Source organism: Zootoca vivipara, chromosome 8 (assembly GCF_963506605.1).
Source record: "Zootoca vivipara chromosome 8, rZooViv1.1, whole genome shotgun sequence".
Classification (NCBI taxonomy): domain Eukaryota; kingdom Metazoa; phylum Chordata; class Lepidosauria; order Squamata; family Lacertidae; genus Zootoca; species Zootoca vivipara.
This window is the reverse complement of record NC_083283.1, coordinates 20816732-20834817: the sequence shown is the minus strand read 5'-3', so window position 1 is coordinate 20834817 and position 18086 is coordinate 20816732. Positions and strand designations below refer to the sequence as shown.

Here is an 18086-nt window from a genome sequence, read left to right as displayed (position 1 = left end):
ATATCTGAAGAAGTATGCATGCACACGAAAGCTCATACCTATAACAAACTTAGTTGGTCTCTAAGGTGCTACTGGAAGGATTTTTTAATTTTGTTTTGACTACGTCAGACCTACCTGTAACTCTTTATTCTGTGCCGTTCTGAAAACTCGAATATTTTGCCCAATTCCACGGGGACTATATTCCCCATAGACGCATGTGTCTCCGTCCCTGTCTTCTTTTTAAATCTCTGCTATCTGGATTCTGAGGGGGCTAAAGGAACAATGTAAAATAAATAAATTGCGTTTACACATTGCGGGATTGTACGTTGTCCAATTAGCTTATGCCTTACTTTAAAAAGGGATCGAGCCTGGTTAAAGCGGGGTTTCAGGATAGTGAAAGGAAGCAAAACGGAAATCTTACAATGTAAACCTTTGAGTAAATAGCCTAAGGATTATGCAGCGCTGGAAATGCAAGAGTTCAACTACATTTAATGGGAATAGCAACTCCAGTTCTAAGTAGAGTTCCTGCCTATCTTCCTTTGAAAGCAGGGCAAGCTATATATAAAAATGCCAATGCAGATTTAAAGGTAGCAGGTAAATTTATTGAAGTATTTGGGTGCCAGTGGTAGTTTCCAAAAATAATTATCTCACATTTCACCTTATGGAGTAGGTCACCTTTTAAAAAAATTGTTTTTTAGAACGGAGTTGTATAAAATTCAGTGGCAGTATATCTCTACTCTGAAGCAAATCTTGAATTAAATCAGCCCTACACCTACTTCCCAGTAGGGACACAGGTGGCGCTGTGGTCTAAACCACAGAGCCTAGGGCTTGCCGATCAGGTCGGTGGTTTGACTCCCCGCGACAGGGTGAGCTCCTGTTGCTCGGTCCCAGCTCCTGCCAACCTAGCAGTTCAAAAGCATGTCAAAGTGCAAGTAGATAAATAGGTACCGCTCTGGCGGGAAGGTAAACGGCGTTTCCGTGCACTGCTCTGGTTCGACAGAAGCGGCTTAGTCATGCTGGCCACATGACCCAGAAGTTGTTTGTGGACAAACGTCGGCTCCCTTGGCCTATAGAGTGAGATGAGCACCACAACACCAGAGTTGTCTGCAACTGGACCTAACGTTCAGGGGTACATTTACCTTTACTTCCCAGTAAAGTGCACTTATATGTAGGATTTCAGGCTTAAGTTATGTTCCTAATAACATTTTACTTGGAAGCAGAGATGCCAGTACAGTGGTACCTTGGTTTGCAACCTTTTTGGGTTAAAACCGTTTTGGATTAGAACCATTTCAAACCCTGAAGTGTGTGTCCCTTTTTTTGTATTACAACCCATTTTTTATTACAACCAATTTTTTGCAGGGGAAGGCCCCATTGGTGAAAGCGCACCTTGGGTTACAACCTGTTTTGGTTTACAACCAGACCTCCGGAACATATTACAGTTGTAAACTAAGGTATCACTGTATGGCAGAACTTTAGTGTAGATAAGTCCAGGGCCCCACTCAGAAAAACGAGTCAGAAGGCCTCTGTATACAGCAGAACTATTTCACTACATTTTGAAGAAAATATACATTACCATCTAAAGATAGAACTGCCATTTTAGACCAGCACCTGAAATTCCCTAACTGCACCATTGCCAAGGAGTTTGGCCACTAGTGCAACTAAGTTCTTAGTAAACACGTTTAGAATCCCACTATTAATGTGTGTACCTAAACAAATGCTTAGCACCTCAGATTTGTAGCTTTCCTTTTCACATAGAAAGTGGCCATAAGGATAAAGGCAGGGCCGTCTTAAGCATATCTGGTGCCCTGGCGCCGTGGTACGAAGATCCCTCCGGCGCCCCCCCCCCCCCAGCCCCATTTTCCAGCGCGGCTGTCTGGCGGCCTGCACCACCCAGCCTTGCTGTAGAGCCAGCCCTGGATAAGGGGCTTCTTAGCAAGAGTGTAACTGGTCACACACAGAGCTTCAAGGCACAGTAGGTATTGAGCATGTCTCTGTGCCCCCGTTTTTACAGCTGTACAGAGTAGCCCATATGTGGTGGAATTGTAGAGATTAAGACCCCATGGAGGCCCGCAGTTTCTGCACCCTTGCTGGGCTTATAGCATGGCAGCAATCTCTCCCTCACCCATTTTTAGGGGAATCGCAGAAACCAAGGCTCCACACTATCACACTTCCACGTTAAGTATTGTTTTCATGAAGGAATAGAGGGGATGATCATGCAAATTTAGAACCAACCCCTTCGTACATCTGAACCAGGTTATCAATTTCAAAAACTCTGTTTACAAGCTATAATTACAGGTTTGTCCTATTATGCTATGAAGCACCATGCAACAAGCTTGGGAAATCTGATATGACCTTTATCTGCTGAACACTATGACATTTTTTCTGTTTACTCTGTTTACTTTACAGCAAAATATTTTCTGTTTTCCCCTACTTGGGAATTACTAGTTTGGCCGCTGCTGCTTCTGCTGCTAGCAAATTGTTTTTTTTTCCTTCTGTAACTGCAAATTTTTCATGCTCAGCAAATATTATTCTGGGTGTTATTGTACAGCCTATATTGTGTGCAAAGTGAATGATTTGGACACTACGTCAATTCTTGGTATGGTATAATGATAACTGCAGCAGCCCTCTTTTTATACCATGTTTTCTATTTGTGTATTTTTATTTTTATTTTTAAAAACTACAAAAATAGAAAACTAATATACCTTCAGGTTTCTCTTTACAAAGTACCTCAATACATAGTAAGATTTTTTAATTTGATACATCTTAAAACATTGCCAGTTTTTTTCTGACAGCATAACACAACAAGAAATCCACAAGACTTTAAACATGCTTTTAAAATGACATTCAGCAATGTATGGAAAATTTAATAAATAGCATACAGTCACACACAAATACATTTTTCATACTAAATCATTAAGCCTACTTAGACTGGCAAAGAATAAATATAACAGCAATTGACAATCTTTACCTTCTCAAAAGATGGATTTCTTGATATCATTTAGTAGCAACAACAACCACTTTCTGGTCACAAAACTGGAAACAATGAATGTTTTCTCCCCACTGGTGTGTTTTGCAGCCAAAATGTGATGTAACAAAAATAAAAACCTTGAAATATACTGAATATTTCTTTTTCTTTTCTTTTTTTAAAAAAGCACAAACTGATGCCAGGTAAACCAGCTTTTTAAATACAATGAATAAATAGGAAATTAGTAAAGCAAATTCAGTTGCAGCAACAAACAACAGAAGAAAGCAAGAACCCAAAAACAGAGCAATGGAAATATTCTTCTTTAGATATTTATATATATTTCATTGCAGTATTAGAGACTAGTACTTAAAGTGATAGTGCTTGTGCACTAAGCTCTTTAGAGACCTTAACGTAGTTTTAGTGCAAATCCCTTTAGACCAGACAAATTTAAACCCTATTAGGGAGAAGATCCATTAGCAGTTGGAACATATTTTCTAGAGTTATATGTACCTATCTCAGCTTTAAAAAACACATTATATACAAGATTTAAATGCATATTTTAACTGCTTCGGATATCTATCTTCAAAGATAGATGAAAAATTACTCTGAATTTTTACACCTTATTTGGTTGTACCATACTAGACCAACTTATTAAAGTCAATGTTATAAAAGCTACAAAAGATTTTTTCCCCATCAGTTTTATCTAAGTTAACTGCTGTTTGAACTTCTAAAAGAAAAAAATATATAGTGTATTGGAGAAAGTCTCTCTTCCTTCTGAAAAAGTTCAGCATGATGACAATCAGTAATTAGACAAATATATTATAAACCACGAGAGAGAAAAAGAATACTTTTTGCAATAATCAGCATTTAGTATACTCAGTTAAAATTATATTGGCAAAAGTACATTGGTTTTGATTTCAAAAAGGAATAAATATTTTGTACAAACTAGCCTGACAACCTGCAGTGAGTGGCAGGCAGACATAAGTGGTTGAGCAGCTAAGTTTCTGTTCTAAATTACACCATTATGTTAAAACTATCTGACACAAGAGGGCTTCCCATATTACCTCATTCTGCATTAATCTTTAAAGTTTGGGTAAGGGACTGGCTACAGATGCAAACCTCTGCAACACTTTAAACGCAAATGTTCAGACAAGCCTGAACATTTTGAGAGGCTCCACAAAGCTCATCTGTCGCTAGTGTGTTTCACAAATTCTGTCTGCAGTCACTTCCTTGCACTAGCTTTAAGAATACTAATAATAGAAAAAGGAGTTTCTTTGAAAAGCCCTTGGAAGATGACCGTTAAATAACCAAATAGCAACAGGTGTACATTACGTATACTGACCTTGGAAAACATTTGTTTTAGTTGCCCATATGACAAATATTCATTCAGTCATGCACAAGAACATTTTAAGTCCCATGATTTGCCCTGGATTCTTTTTTGAAATGAAAAAAAGCTGCATTTTTCCTTAATTATGAAGTACAAAACAATCACCAATATTGCTCCAACTTACATACATTTCCACCCACTCAAACTAGACTTAACAAAGTAGCAAAGCCTCATCATCACTAGTTTCGTTTTTCAGTGCTGATTCTAAGCAAGTGTCAGGTATCTGGGCAGTATGTACAATTCCACAGCGCTCACAAGGGCCATCTCGATTACAGGACCGCATCCCATTATGTGCCGCACTGTAAGGCTGCCTAAGCGCTTGTCCTTGTTCTGAGGTGAGGTCAAGAAGAGGTCTTGAGCAGTCATTCGCATCGAAGTCTGATGCCGCATCAGAAGCGGGAATTAGCATTTCAACATCATCATCTTCGTCTCTTCCTCCACCTACCCCATTATCAAGCTGTCTCAAAGGACTTTGGTTCTGACTGACGGGACTCGATCTCCCTAAAGTGAAGCGTACCCAACGTAACCCTTGAGTCATACGACTAAGTGCACTAGAGAACTGGTGGCGCCCTGGACTGGAGCTCGGGGGTTCCACACTCGCTGCGTCCCTTCCACCGTCCGAACTGCTGCTGATATTCTGAGCTGAGGAAGCTCCACAGACGACAGCTGCTTCGACGGCTGTTGCAGGAGGGACCTTCTGAGGCAAAGTAGCAGCAACACCGCCAACGGCACCTGCTGTGTCTCTCCGTTCAGTTTCTGTGTCTGTATCATCGGACTCTACTGAAAAGAGGTTTCGGTGAGAGCCGTTTCTTTCACCTTCCCTGTTAGCATTCGGGTTGGCAATGTCATCTCCTTCTGATGAAACCAGTGCCAGGGATCCAGAATGGCGAGATCTTGCAAAATTAAAGATTCGGTTCCAAATATTGCTTGACCGGCCCGCAATTGGAAGCCTAATAGAGGTAAATCCAAGCTGAGACCTCACTGCCAGCCTCAAATTTTCTAAAACAGAAGCCTGTGAAAACAAAGGCATGGATAAGGTAGCTGCTATGGAGAAACAACACCTTGAAAAAAAATGCAATAAGGAGCTCTCTAGATAAGCTTCATTCATTTTGGCAACATGCAAGTCTAGAATCTAAGTCAGGGGTCCCCAGACTACGGCCCCCGGGCCGGATGCGGCCCAATTGGCCTCCCAATCCGGCCCGCGACGACCCCCGCCGCCCGCTGCCGCCGCCCACTCTTACGGCGCGCGGCGCGGCGGCGATCTTAAAAATCGGCAAAAATCGCCGAAAATCCTTTGTGCGCATGCGTATGACCCCAGAAGAGGTCATTTCCGATGCACTTCCAGGTCGGGGGAGGCCCATACGCATGCGCACAAGCGATTTTCGGCGTTTTTTTTTCTGACCGTGTGCGTGTGTGCATGTGCACGGGCGCGCACTCCCCCACCCTCCGGCCCGCTGCGCGCGCACTCCCCTGCCCTCCGGCCCAAAACCCGGTAAGTCTGGGGACCCCTGATCTAAGTTGTCTGGCTGTTCTTCAGTTAAATACGTATGTGAGAATCATTCTGTTAACAGTTGAGTCCTGGGTTCAATGACAGTGCTTATGTTCTTTTTTGTTAACATTTAAATCTCTCAAAATAAAAATATGAATATATACACATAACATGTATCGAATACATTTTATAAAATAAGCACCCATTTATAGCTTTTATCAAGTGAGCAAAATTACTTATACTGATCCACATTTAGGTACCCCAAATCACTAGCCTGGTTTTCCAGTGATTTTGGATTAAGTTGCTGCTTAACAATTCTTTAAATGCTTTTGGATAAGAAAGGCAGGGCAAAATTTCCTAACGTGGAGTTTGATGATATACCCATTTTACTTTATTTTTTAAAAAACCTGACTTCCAACAAAGTATGTTTTTATTCTGGTGACAATAAAAAATACTTTGTATCTCAGAATCTTATATGATCACACAGAAAGCTTGCCTGTGTTTTGTGGAAGAATTAAGAGCTATCTGAATTTCAAGCCACAGTATGAATTTGAGAATCTTAGACAAAGTTGTTAAGCGCCACCATGTGGTGTTAAAACATAGTGTGTCAACAGATACTGTGCTGTTCAGAGTAACTGTTTTTCACAAGCACTTACCACATTGAGACCGGGATTCAAAGATCTGCAAAGAGTTTTTGTCAACTTGTTGGAAGTGAGCAGAAACTACTGCAGTAAGGCGTTTGGCTAGCTAACTGATTCAGTACTGTACTTTGTGATTTTATACTTCTCATTCAGAGTAATCAATTTTTAGTTAATATGAAAGCTCTTACCTGATTTGGTGAGCAAACAGGGAAGTCTTCAACTGGTGGAATTAAGCCCTGAGCAATCAACTGTCCATAGGAAGGAGGTGCTTCCCTTCTTAACAACTCAGCCTCGACTCTAGACAACTGTGTCTCAAAAGATCTATTTAAGAACACCAACAGGTTATAATTTAGTTTTCATAGATAATAAGAGCGTCACCACAGTATCAGTGATTTCTGCCTCTGTTGTTTCATTGGAGTCAAATTTTAGACTGCAATCTCATGGGGGAAGGGATCTATCCTCTAAATTGCCATGCACACTGATGGTGCTACAATAATAATTTACTAAATAACAACAACCCTAAATATTTGATAACAACCCTCATACAATTTTACAGAAGGAAGAACTGTGCTTGCACAAACTTGTTACCTATATAATATGTGACTCCAATTTGAATTACCAGTGTCAATTACTTAAGTCTAATCAAACTCCTATTTGAAGGCACTGGAAGATCCCCTGAATATCTGAAGCATTCACAGCCATGCTGCTTTATAGCTACATACTAAGACAACTTTTTTGAATAGTAAAGGAAATGTCTGGCATCCCTCACTAAAAGTAGCCACCCACAGACAATTGTTTAGACAGTATTTTCTGGTAAATCAGGAACAATAAAATAGCAGCTTTTCTTTTGTAATCACAAAATCTTACCTTCGTTCAAACATTCTCAAAGAATACAGCTTACAAGTGCATCCCAGTGCAATGACAAGGAGCAGCCCACAAATAAGACTTCCAATGACAGCAGCAGTTATTACTCTGGTGGGTACAATAACTGGGCAATTCTCTTCATCACTACCATCACCACAATCATCTTGGGAATCACAAACCCAGCTTTCAAACACACACCGATTATTTTTGCAGTGGAAATTTCCTGGCTGGCAAAAGAAGCAATTCTTTTCATCTGAGCCATTGGGGCAGTGGTTCTGGTAGTTGCAGCGATCAGAGCGTGGATAGCAGGCACCATTACGAGAGCAAGGAAATTCTTCCTTTTGGCACATAGTGCAGTTTGTTTCATCTCTTCCATTTGGACAATGCCAATAGCCATCACAGCGCTGCTGCTCTGTGTAACAACCCCAGTTTCCACCACATGGAATTTCCCACGGCAGACAGAAGCCATCAACCTGATAGGTAGCATTAAATCCTCTTGCTGCATTCACTTTGTCAGCACAAAAATGCACTCTGATTTGACCAGAAGAAGAAACAACCGTAAGCGGGGCATGAGAGTCAAAAGCAGTTAAAACACGCAATAGCTTGCGTGGATTCTCCTCTAAACCATCGTATATTTTGACATAGTCCCCATATCCAGTACCATCAAGCTTAAAGTCAGTGAAACGCAAAATAACTTTGCGGTGGTCCCCAGTGTCTATCAGCCATGTGCAGTTGCTCCCTGGAGGATAAAAGTCTGGGTAATTGGGAGAATTGAAAGTACCATAAAAATATTTCAGCAACTGTCCACATGTTGGCACACCACAGTCTATTTCATCTCCCAAGTCAAGACAGTCAAGGTTTCCATCACATTTTGAGGATTCTGGAATGCAAGTGTAAACATTGAAACGAGACAGACACTGGAACTGGTTGTATGCACATGGCTGGAAGGAAGCAGCAGTTGGAGGACTAGCTTTGGCACAGATTTCTTCATCAGAGTTGTCTCCACATTCATCCATATCATTGCATTTCCAAGATTCTGGAATGCATTTCCCATTAGCACAATGGAATTGGTTACAGTCGCAGCTTGGTTCGCTGGATTTCCCTAAAAATGCACATTAAAGAAATTATCATATGCCCACTTTTACATTTATTACTTGTTTATCTTACAGTGTCATGCCAATAATAATAATAACACCGTAGTAATAATAATACCACCCTACTTGTTTGACTGGGTTGCCCCACCCATTCTGGGTAGCTTCCAACATAATAAAAACACAACAAAGCATCAAACATTTAAAACTTCCTGATACAGGGCTGCTTCAGATGTCTTTGGAAAGTTGTGCAGTTGTTTATGTTTGACATCTGATGGGAGGGTGTTCCATGGGGTGGGTGTCACTACCGAGAAGCCCCTCTACCTGGTTTCCTGTAACTTCACTTCTCGCAGTGAAGGAACTGCCAGAAGGCCTTCGGAAACTGGACCTCAGTGTTTGGGCTTAACGATGGGGATATAGAGACGAGGCTGTTTGGGACAACACTAACACTTTGAATTGTGCTCTGAAATGTACTGGGATCCAATACAGATGCCCCCAGATGTTAGTGGACTGTTCATTCCCATTAGCCCCAGCCAGGACTGGCCAATTCTCAGGGATGGTGTGAGCTGCAGCACATCAACTTTGGGAGGGCACTATGTTGGCTAGCCCTGCACTAATCAATAAAAATCAGTCAGCTGGAAATAGTGTTTTAACAGTTTATCTGGAACAATATGAACTATACTGGTGTAAAAAAAACCAACACAGTTTGAGCAGCTCCATACAGTTTTATTTATACAGGACCGCAATAACCCAAGGACGGCATCTCCTTATGTGAAACAAACCAGACTCTGCGATCATCATCTGAGTCTCTTCTTTGTGTGCCTCCTTTATGAGAGGTCCAGAGGGTGGCAACACAAGAACAGGCCTTTTCTGCGGTGGCTCCCCATTTATGGAATGCTCTCCCCAGTGAGGTTTTTCTGGCAGCTACATTATACTGTACATCTTTAGGCACCGGGTGAAAATGTTGCTCTATAACCAGGCCTTTGGCTGATTAACATTTTGTACTCCATAATATGGTTGCATGTTCTATCATGGCTGAAGAGTGCATGAAAATGTATAACATGTTTCATCAAGAGTGAAGGATCTACTGCATAAAATTTGGTGTCTCTCTAGAAAGTTGTTTGGAGGACTGGGTTCATTTTCTGAGCTTTAGAACAGTTATCACTATTTTCAATATACCTATACTACAAATGCCTTAAGTAGTGTTTCAAATATCTCTACAATGGGTCTGAAATGGCAACGTATAGATGTTAGCAACTGCAGTCCTACTTTCTACATTTTTTAAAATAAAAAGAATATTAATAACCTTCATCTCTTTCTTAAGCTTCCATGAATCGATGCACTGTGGTTTCTTAAAAAAACAATACAAGGCTGAAAAGACTGGCCCCCAAATCTAGAAAATGTTTAATCACAACATTTAAAGTTTACCTGCAAAATAAGTCAGTCTGAATCCTTTTCGTGATATACTATCATCTGAATGAAATCTGACCCAAACATGGTCCTGTGAAGATATATATGGAGATGGAATAGAAGACCCACACACTCTATAATTTTCCATGTTTTTGTATGCCCCTATCGTCAGGGAATCTGAACTGCATCGCCGTGATCCTTGAACATCAAAATCCTGAAAACTAAACAAGGTAAATAATGAGTTATATTTATTTTTGGTTGTTGTTAAATATTAGTATAATCCCTTAACAAACAAATATTTAATATACATATCCTTAAATTTCTGACAGACATTAAGTTCAACAAGACCTAATTTTTACCTCCCCATTTGGAAAAAATACATTTCAAAACCTTAACAGTTTTTAATCCAGAACAGATAATTATTATCAATTATTTCTAAATATGAACTACTGATATGATACCTCTAGTACATATATTAGGAAGATTCTTTTCTCTCTCTCAGCCTCTCGCTTTCCACTAAAATCAGAGCCTATGAACAGACGTTTTAACCTTTTCTTATATATACATTCTTTTTTGTGCCGTTTTCCTAAATGGCAACCTGAAACACTATTGTCAAATACTGGATTTCATATCATAGGTTCTATAGCAAGTTGCATGCTTCCACAGGCACAAGAGGTTACAAGTGAAAGAACATATTACAGTTCTTCTATTTGCATTTGTTTTACTTACTTCCAGTGCTATTTTTCTTTTTAAAAAGAGGTGTCGGAACTCATGATGCGTGCCTCCCTTTTTCTCTTGTAATAGCAATGGTGCCTACCTGAGAGGTGCTGGAACTGAGTTCCACTGAGTTCCGGATGAAACAAAACCCTGTATTTATACTCTGCTCTTTGACCCTGAAAGGAATTTCCAAGTTGCTGGTGGCAAAACCAACAATGCAAAAGCTTTTGTGCTACTTTAACTAAGAGGTTTAGTGCAGCACTTACGTGCATGGAAGATACCGCTTGTATTCCTAAAGGCACATTTGGATCCAACCTAGAGAAACTACTTCCACAAGGAATTTTAATTTGATATTTTCAAATAGCAGAAGACGCACAAACAAACTCTAAGCCGGGCTCTTAGAACCTTTGCCCACACCCAGTAGACCATGGGAGGTGGTGTCCATAGATTTCATCACAGATCTGCCACCATCAAGGGGGGAAACAGCAGTGGTGGTTATAGTGGATCTTTTGACCAAAATGTGTCACTTTGTAGTGTGTGCACATGCAGTGTCAGAAAGAGGAGACAGACTGGCAGCGAGTGTTCGCAGCCACAGATCCGGAGGACACATCTTTCGAGGGGTTTCCACCTTCACCCATCGGGCAGCCCACCTCGGGAGGGGGGGCCTGAGGGGGGTGTCAGGGGACCTCCGTACAGGGAGCCTCCACCTCTCCTCTTGACCAGCACTTCACCTAGTGAGAGCAGCAGCAGCGGGTCAGGTGGGGGGAATGAGGAAGATAGTGGGCTGGAGGAGTCAGGGCTCGGCTATGCTAGAGAGCCATTGCAATGCCCTGGAGGGGAACAGGCAGCCCCTTCCGGCGCCCAAATTAAGGCGCGCCACCAAATGTAAGGTCAGGAGGAGGCGTTTCGGGGTGCCCAAACTCTTATGCTGGGCACGCAACAGGAAACGTCCACTCCCGGATTCTGCGAGTGACTGAGAGGTCATGTTTTCTGCTATCTCTGCACTGTAAATACTATGCACAATAAAACTCTTAAAGACAGAGCGGACTTGGGCGTCTTTACTCAAGAGTAGCCACAACAGCGCCATTACAGTTTGTTACCTTGTTTTGAAAAAGAGGACTTTCAAAAGCAGTTTGTGACTGCATGGAGACTGACTTTTTAATGAGAAAGAAGTCACAAGTTCACAAGGCTAGTAAAATTCCTTGCATGAGCTTAAACAACCCTTTTTGGATCCTGCCATAAGTATATATATAGGAAATATGTATTTCCTAAACCTTCAGATCATAAAATGTATTCCCTATAGAACCTAGTATGTAAAATTCAATGAAATGCTCCCAGACCACCCATAACCAAATTTTAGTTTTAAGATCTGACACCCAGGCATAATTTAGCACTGCTATATATCTGGCTATTTAATTCAAGAAAGTCAGGAAGCAGAATAAAGTTATAAAATGGAACATTTTAATCAAAGCATTTACAAAGACTAAATTTACATTTAGTAAACCATGTAAAAAAATTTTAAGACTATTGTTTACATTTTCCACAATATATTCATAAAGTACAGCACCCAAATTACCTTATTGTAATAATTTCACCTGGGTTTGCTCGGATATACCAGCTACAGTTCAATCTTGCTGGATATTCAAGAGGCCAACCTGGGCTAGTGATGATCCCACTTGGAGCTTTAATTTGTTCTGGGATATCTCCACAAGCTGAAAAATATATAAATTGATTTCTTTAGTTATAGATGCATTTTTGCAGATTTACAAACAGTTCCAAAAGTTTAGTGCAAGAACACACCATTCCTTGGAAGATGGGTTCATCTAAATGAAGATGCAAAACACTGTTGTTATATAACACAAATTAAATCAAAACAAATCATTTCTTTTTTTTAAAAAAGTAGAGGTTTATGAGCAGCTGGATCATGTGGCAAAGCATTGCAATGATATCTTTTTCTAGCAGAGTGTATTTATAGATTGGAATAATTATTCATGCTTTTATTCTGCAGAAAAATCCAACACTGGATGCCTGTATTATAAAGAGCAGAAAGTAAAATGGGCAAAAATCAGCCATGACAAGTAAACAAAATGAATACAACTGCAGCAGCTTGCAAACACTTGGCAAACAATATAGGCCTGCTTCTTCCACATATGGCAGAAAATATACCAATGCAGGAAAGATGTTGAATGTAAAGGGAACAATCTGCAAGTAAATAAAATATTGACACAATGGTTTGCCATTATGAAGCAGAATTATTTTGTTATCTGCAAGAAAATAAAAATGGCTTCTGCTTCATAAAACATGACAATTGTAAAAAATGGGGGGAAAGCAAGCCTCAAAATTTAAAAGTCAGATTTTCCATCAGTTCAGCAGTAGATTTACAGAAGATTTATTGTTTTCGTTTAGTCACCCATTAGGTGGTGCTCTTATTCCATTACTCTTTGGAATTCTACATTCCTAGAACTGAATGTAAACAAAGCGACCTCCTACTTGAGATTCATGTTATAAGACAAATACATTTATAAAACAATACAAGAGGTATTACTGCAGATGTTGGGATGGGGAGCAGAGGCCAAGTGGCTTTCCTAGTCTACTTAATGAATATGGAAGACACACAAGTCAATCTGGGAGTTCATGACTTGCAGTTCAGTCTCTCAGCCAGCTCTATCAATTAGAATTTAACTTAATTGGAAAAGGCTCAGAACTTTGATTTAAGGGACCTCTAAAGTTACCATAGCCAATTCTGAAGCCTGGCAGAATCTTTATGGTTTTGAAACAGCTCTTGGTTGCTCTTTTCTGCATCTTTCCAGCTCTGCAATACTGTATTCTTTTTGGATATTCACTGAGCTACCCACCGTGATGCAATATCCCTTTCCTAGTCAGTCACTGCCAGCTCGGACCACATCAGGATATGTGAAACTAGAGGCTGCATCCCTGCTTGCTCCACTTGCCAACCCCACCTACCCCGTCCCTCTTCCAACTCTCCACCATTTACACCTCTCCTCAACCCCCCCCCCCAGCTCTTTCCACTCCTGGATAACTTTCCCCTCATTAAACAACTTGCCATTAGTAATGCTTTGCATCAGTTTCTCCAGAACAAGATATTAACCTAATATGTGTATAATTTCCTGGATCCTCCCTTACTTGGGAAAGATTCCATTTTCTAAGGAACCCTTCTTTGACAAATAGCTTCCTTGATTCTGCTTGTTAACCACAATGGCATGTTGGATTGTGTGGTACCCTTCTTAATTGGCAGTACAGCTGAGCTTCTTTTATTGTAGTTTTAAATAACCTCCAAGCTTTCTGGAAGTCATACAATACCACAACAACAGTCCAGCATTTCACCAGCCTGGAAAAGGCTCTAAACAGCAGGTATTACCAGCATTGGTTAGAGCTTAGTGGTGATAATGCCAAGGTCACAGGTTCGATCCTGTAAGGGCCAGCTGCATATTCCTCCACTGCAGAGCATTGGGACTACATGATCCTTGGGATCCCTTCCAACTCTATGATTCTATTTATGTAAGAACTCGGCTGATTGTTAAAGTTAAGACTGTCTTTCCCTCTTGCACCCCACTATGATCTCTAAAGACCAACCTACTTTTCAGCCGTACAGTGCATGCTGACCCTGCTGAAATAGCTTGTGCTTTTTTTTTTTTGCTTGATAGTGATGTTACCCCGGTTTTGTGGTTGGTTCAAATCCCCACTCAACCATGAAGCTCAATGGATGACCTTGGACTACCGGTAGTCACTCGTTCTCACTTCCCTTACAAGGTTGCTGTGAGGATAGCATGAAGGATGGGGAACCATGTCCACTGCCTGAGAGGAAAGGTAGTATATAAATGTAGTTAAATATATATTATGAATGTAAATAGAATTCTGGGAAGTGCTCGGGATAAAACTGCAACAACAGAATTTAAATCACTGCAGCTATTCTTTTCCTAGGGTCAAACTGCATGTACATACAAAACACCAGTCATGGTTATATCATGTTTCCAAGACAAGGGAGCTTAAGAAAGATGTGATCCCCCCCCCTTACTGCTTCTTGTGTTATGATGACACCCTTGGAAGACACCTTTACTGACAACTTCCTTCTGTTTTGTAAAATATTAACTTCAAAAGTGTGAATGATAAAGGCTGGGTTAATTACTGAACTCACGAAGAACTGCCAATGCAGTTATAGATAAGAAATTTAAAACTTTGTGCGATCTTTACTGCTGTGCTTATAAGAGAATTCACATAAGGATCTTAGAAAATCAGACCTGCATATGCAATCTGCAAAAGAAGCACACCAAAGACCAATTTATCATACATAATATGCAACTAAAGTAGTGTAATTATAACAACTAGAATGCAATAGTATGCCGACAAAGACTGTTATTTAATTCAAATTTTTAGCTCTAGAGAGAGCAGCAATTACATACACATCACAAACCATACCTGTATACAATTCCTTAAAATAATATAATTATTTTATTTAGAAAAAAGTACCGTATTATGTAAGAAATCTTACAATGGCTAGGATGCAGACCCAGCCATATATATACAGTGGAACCTCTACTTACGAATTTAATCCGTTCCGAATGCACATTTGTAAGTAGAAACATTCGTAAGTCAAAACGATGTTTCCCATAGGAATGCATTGGGAATGGATTAATTCGTTCCGGGGCCTTAAAAAAAAGGCACTTTAAAGGCCGGCGGGAGGCAGCGATGGGCCCGATCGGCAGCTGGAGGGGCGGTGGGAGGCCGGTGGCGGCGGCTGCAATGGCGGGCCGGATCGGCAGCTGAAGGGTATGCGGGAGGTAGCGCGAGTGGCGGGAGGCCGGCGAGGTAGCGCACGATTGGGCCCTCACCGGCTCCGCTACCACCGCCGCTGCGAGCCCTGAATTGTGGCGCGGCGGGGGCTTTTCGCCGTTTGCCTTCCCCTTGGTTCGGGAAAACCTTGACATCCGAAAACCTCGACTTACGAAGACGATCCGTTCCACGGCCGTCTTCGTAAGTCAAGGTACCACTGTATGCGGATGATACCCAGCTCTACCTCTCTTTCAAATCAGAACCAGTGAAGGCGGTGAAGGTCCTGTATGAGTGCCTGGAGGCGGTTGGAGGATGGATGGCGGCTAACAGATTGAGGTTGAATCCTGACAAGACAGAAGTACTGTTTGTGGGGGACAGGAGGTGGGCAGGTGTGGAGGACTCCCTGGTCCTGAATGGGGTAACTGTGCCCCTGAAGGACCAGGTGCTCAGCCTGGGAGTCATTTTGGACTCACAGCTGTCCATGGAGGCGCAGGTCAATTCTGTGTCCAGGGCAGCTGTCTATCAGTTCCATCTGGTACACAGGCTGAGACCCTACCTGCCTGTGGACTGTCTCACCAGAGTGGTGCATGCTGTAGTTATCTCTTGCTTGGACTACTGCAATGCGCTCTATGTGGAGCTACCTACTACAACTAATCCAGAATGCGGCAGCTAGACTGGTGACTGGGAGCGGCCACTGAAACCACATAACACCGGTCTTGAAAGATCTACATTGGCTCCCAGTATGTTTCCGAGCAAAATTCAAAGTGTTGGTGCTGACCTTTAAAGCCCTAAATGGCTCGGTTCAGTATACCTGAAGGAGCGTCTCCACCCCCATCATTCTGCCCGGACACTGAGGTCCAGTACTAAGGGCCTTCTGGTGGTTCACTCGTTGTGAGAAGCCAAGTTGCAAGGAACCAGGCAGAGGGCCTTCTCGGTAGTGGCGCCCGCCCTGTGGAACGCCCTCCCATCAGATGTCAAAGAGAAAAACAGCTAACAGATTTTTAGAAGACATCTGAAGGCAGCCCTGTTTAGGGAGACTTTTAATGTTTAATAGATTCTTTTATTTTTCTGTTGGAAGCCGCCCAGAGTGGCTAGGGAAACCCAGCCAGACAGGTGGGGTATAAATAATAAATTATTATTATTATTATTATTATTATTATTATTATTATTATTATTATACTAAGAGATCTATTGAGGAAGTTTTCGTGTTGTATGGTTGCTATGCTGTTGATTATGTTGTAAACTGCCTTCTGGTGAAGGGTGACACTAAATTTGTTTAAGCAAGGAAGAAAAATTGTGATATGTTATTATAGTGAAAGAGCCACTGGCCTTCCCAAATGTTAAAAATAAAACTATTTGAGCTATGGATCTCTCTCTCTCTCTCTCTCTCTCTCTCTCTCTCTCTCTCTCTCTCTCTCTCTCTCTCTCACACACACACACACACACACACACACACACACACACACGGGACCTGTAACAAAACATTGTAGTGTGTAGTGGTCTTTTTTAGGGTTTCAGTCAGCCAGCTATTCCATTCTCCACCCACAAGACATTCCGCATTCTGCAGACCCTAAGCATCCTTAGTCCTCACTGGGCTGCTTTTTGTGTTAACCTCATTAGGGTTTTTACCTTCATTTTGTACTTATGTTCCCAAAGCCAGTCAGCTGATACCTGCCTCTTTTGGCTAGATAAAGACTGGCTGTTGGAGAATCTTTGCCTTTTTTGCATTTGTCTGTAGCCAGAGAATACCCTTAACAAGCAGTCTTAAAGACTCATTTCTTTTTTCTGGCCTTTGGGGGTTAATTCAAGAGGCTAGAAGTCAGGCAGAAGCTTTAAATTGGCTTTTCCCCCTCATGCTGGTTTCATATTTTGGGTATTTTAAGTGTTTTAAATGTGTTCTTGTTGATTATAAACTGCTTTAAGAGGAAGTCTTGCCTCAAAACAGGGAGAGAAGCTTTTTAAACAATAAAAACAAAACTACAGCCACACTGGTATCTCCCTTTGACTGGCTCATCAATTTTTAATACGCACGTTACTGCAAGAGTTTCCAAACAGATCCCAGCAACTAACAATTCTGTAACGAGAGCTACTTTCCTTTATTTATTTGAAAATGTACAATATTCTCTTTCTTAAAATCTAACAAGGCAGCTTGCAATATATAAAATACAATAACATCCATCTATAAATCCCTCTATAAAACATAATTAAATACATGGATTATCAGTAGATAGTATAATAATCACATTGTGAAGACCTATCTATACATTGCAGTTTTTTGAGGGCACGTGGAACCAACAGAAGTTCCCTCATCAGAGGATCTCAACTAGTCAGCTTCAGATCTCTTGGAGCAGTGATTAATTTCTTGGGCGAGAGGAGCAGGAGACACAAGAATGTGAAAAGTTCAAGATCTGCTCCCAGTTGCACCATAGGCAGAATCCCAGCAGCCAAATGAAGACTAAAGAGACCCACAGACTTAATTTGCTGGCCTTCTTGCTGTCATTAATATTTGGAATTAACATTTTAGTTCATATTGGCTTGAATCCTAAGGTAAACTAGGTTGAGTTCACAGAGGGAAATCTTCATATTTGCTCCACCCACAGACCACATTCTTCAGGAGGGCCAGCCCTGACCCTTCAAAGAGGTTTTTCCAGAGTCACAGGTGACTGCAGAGGAGAGGAGAGGGACAATATTGTCTTTTTAACTTCCAGCCCACCAAATCTCCTTACGATAACTAATCTTAGGATCCAAGCAA

General features: G+C 41.2%; 1 protein-coding gene across 1 annotated transcript in view; it reads right to left on the bottom strand.

The window, feature by feature from the left end:
* Positions 1-58: 58 nt before the first annotated feature.
* LRP12 (LDL receptor related protein 12) overlaps positions 59-18086 on the bottom strand; it is a 38014-nt gene continuing 19986 nt past the window's right edge. The window contains exons 3-7 of the mRNA XM_035124697.2: positions 12120-12255; positions 9845-10047; positions 7329-8427; positions 6650-6782; positions 59-5343 (exon numbers count right to left, since the gene is read on the bottom strand). Of these exons, the coding sequence (XP_034980588.2) occupies positions 4483-5343; positions 6650-6782; positions 7329-8427; positions 9845-10047; positions 12120-12255 (2432 nt within the window). The 3' untranslated portion in view covers positions 59-4482. The remainder of the gene's footprint in view (positions 5344-6649; positions 6783-7328; positions 8428-9844; positions 10048-12119; positions 12256-18086) is intronic.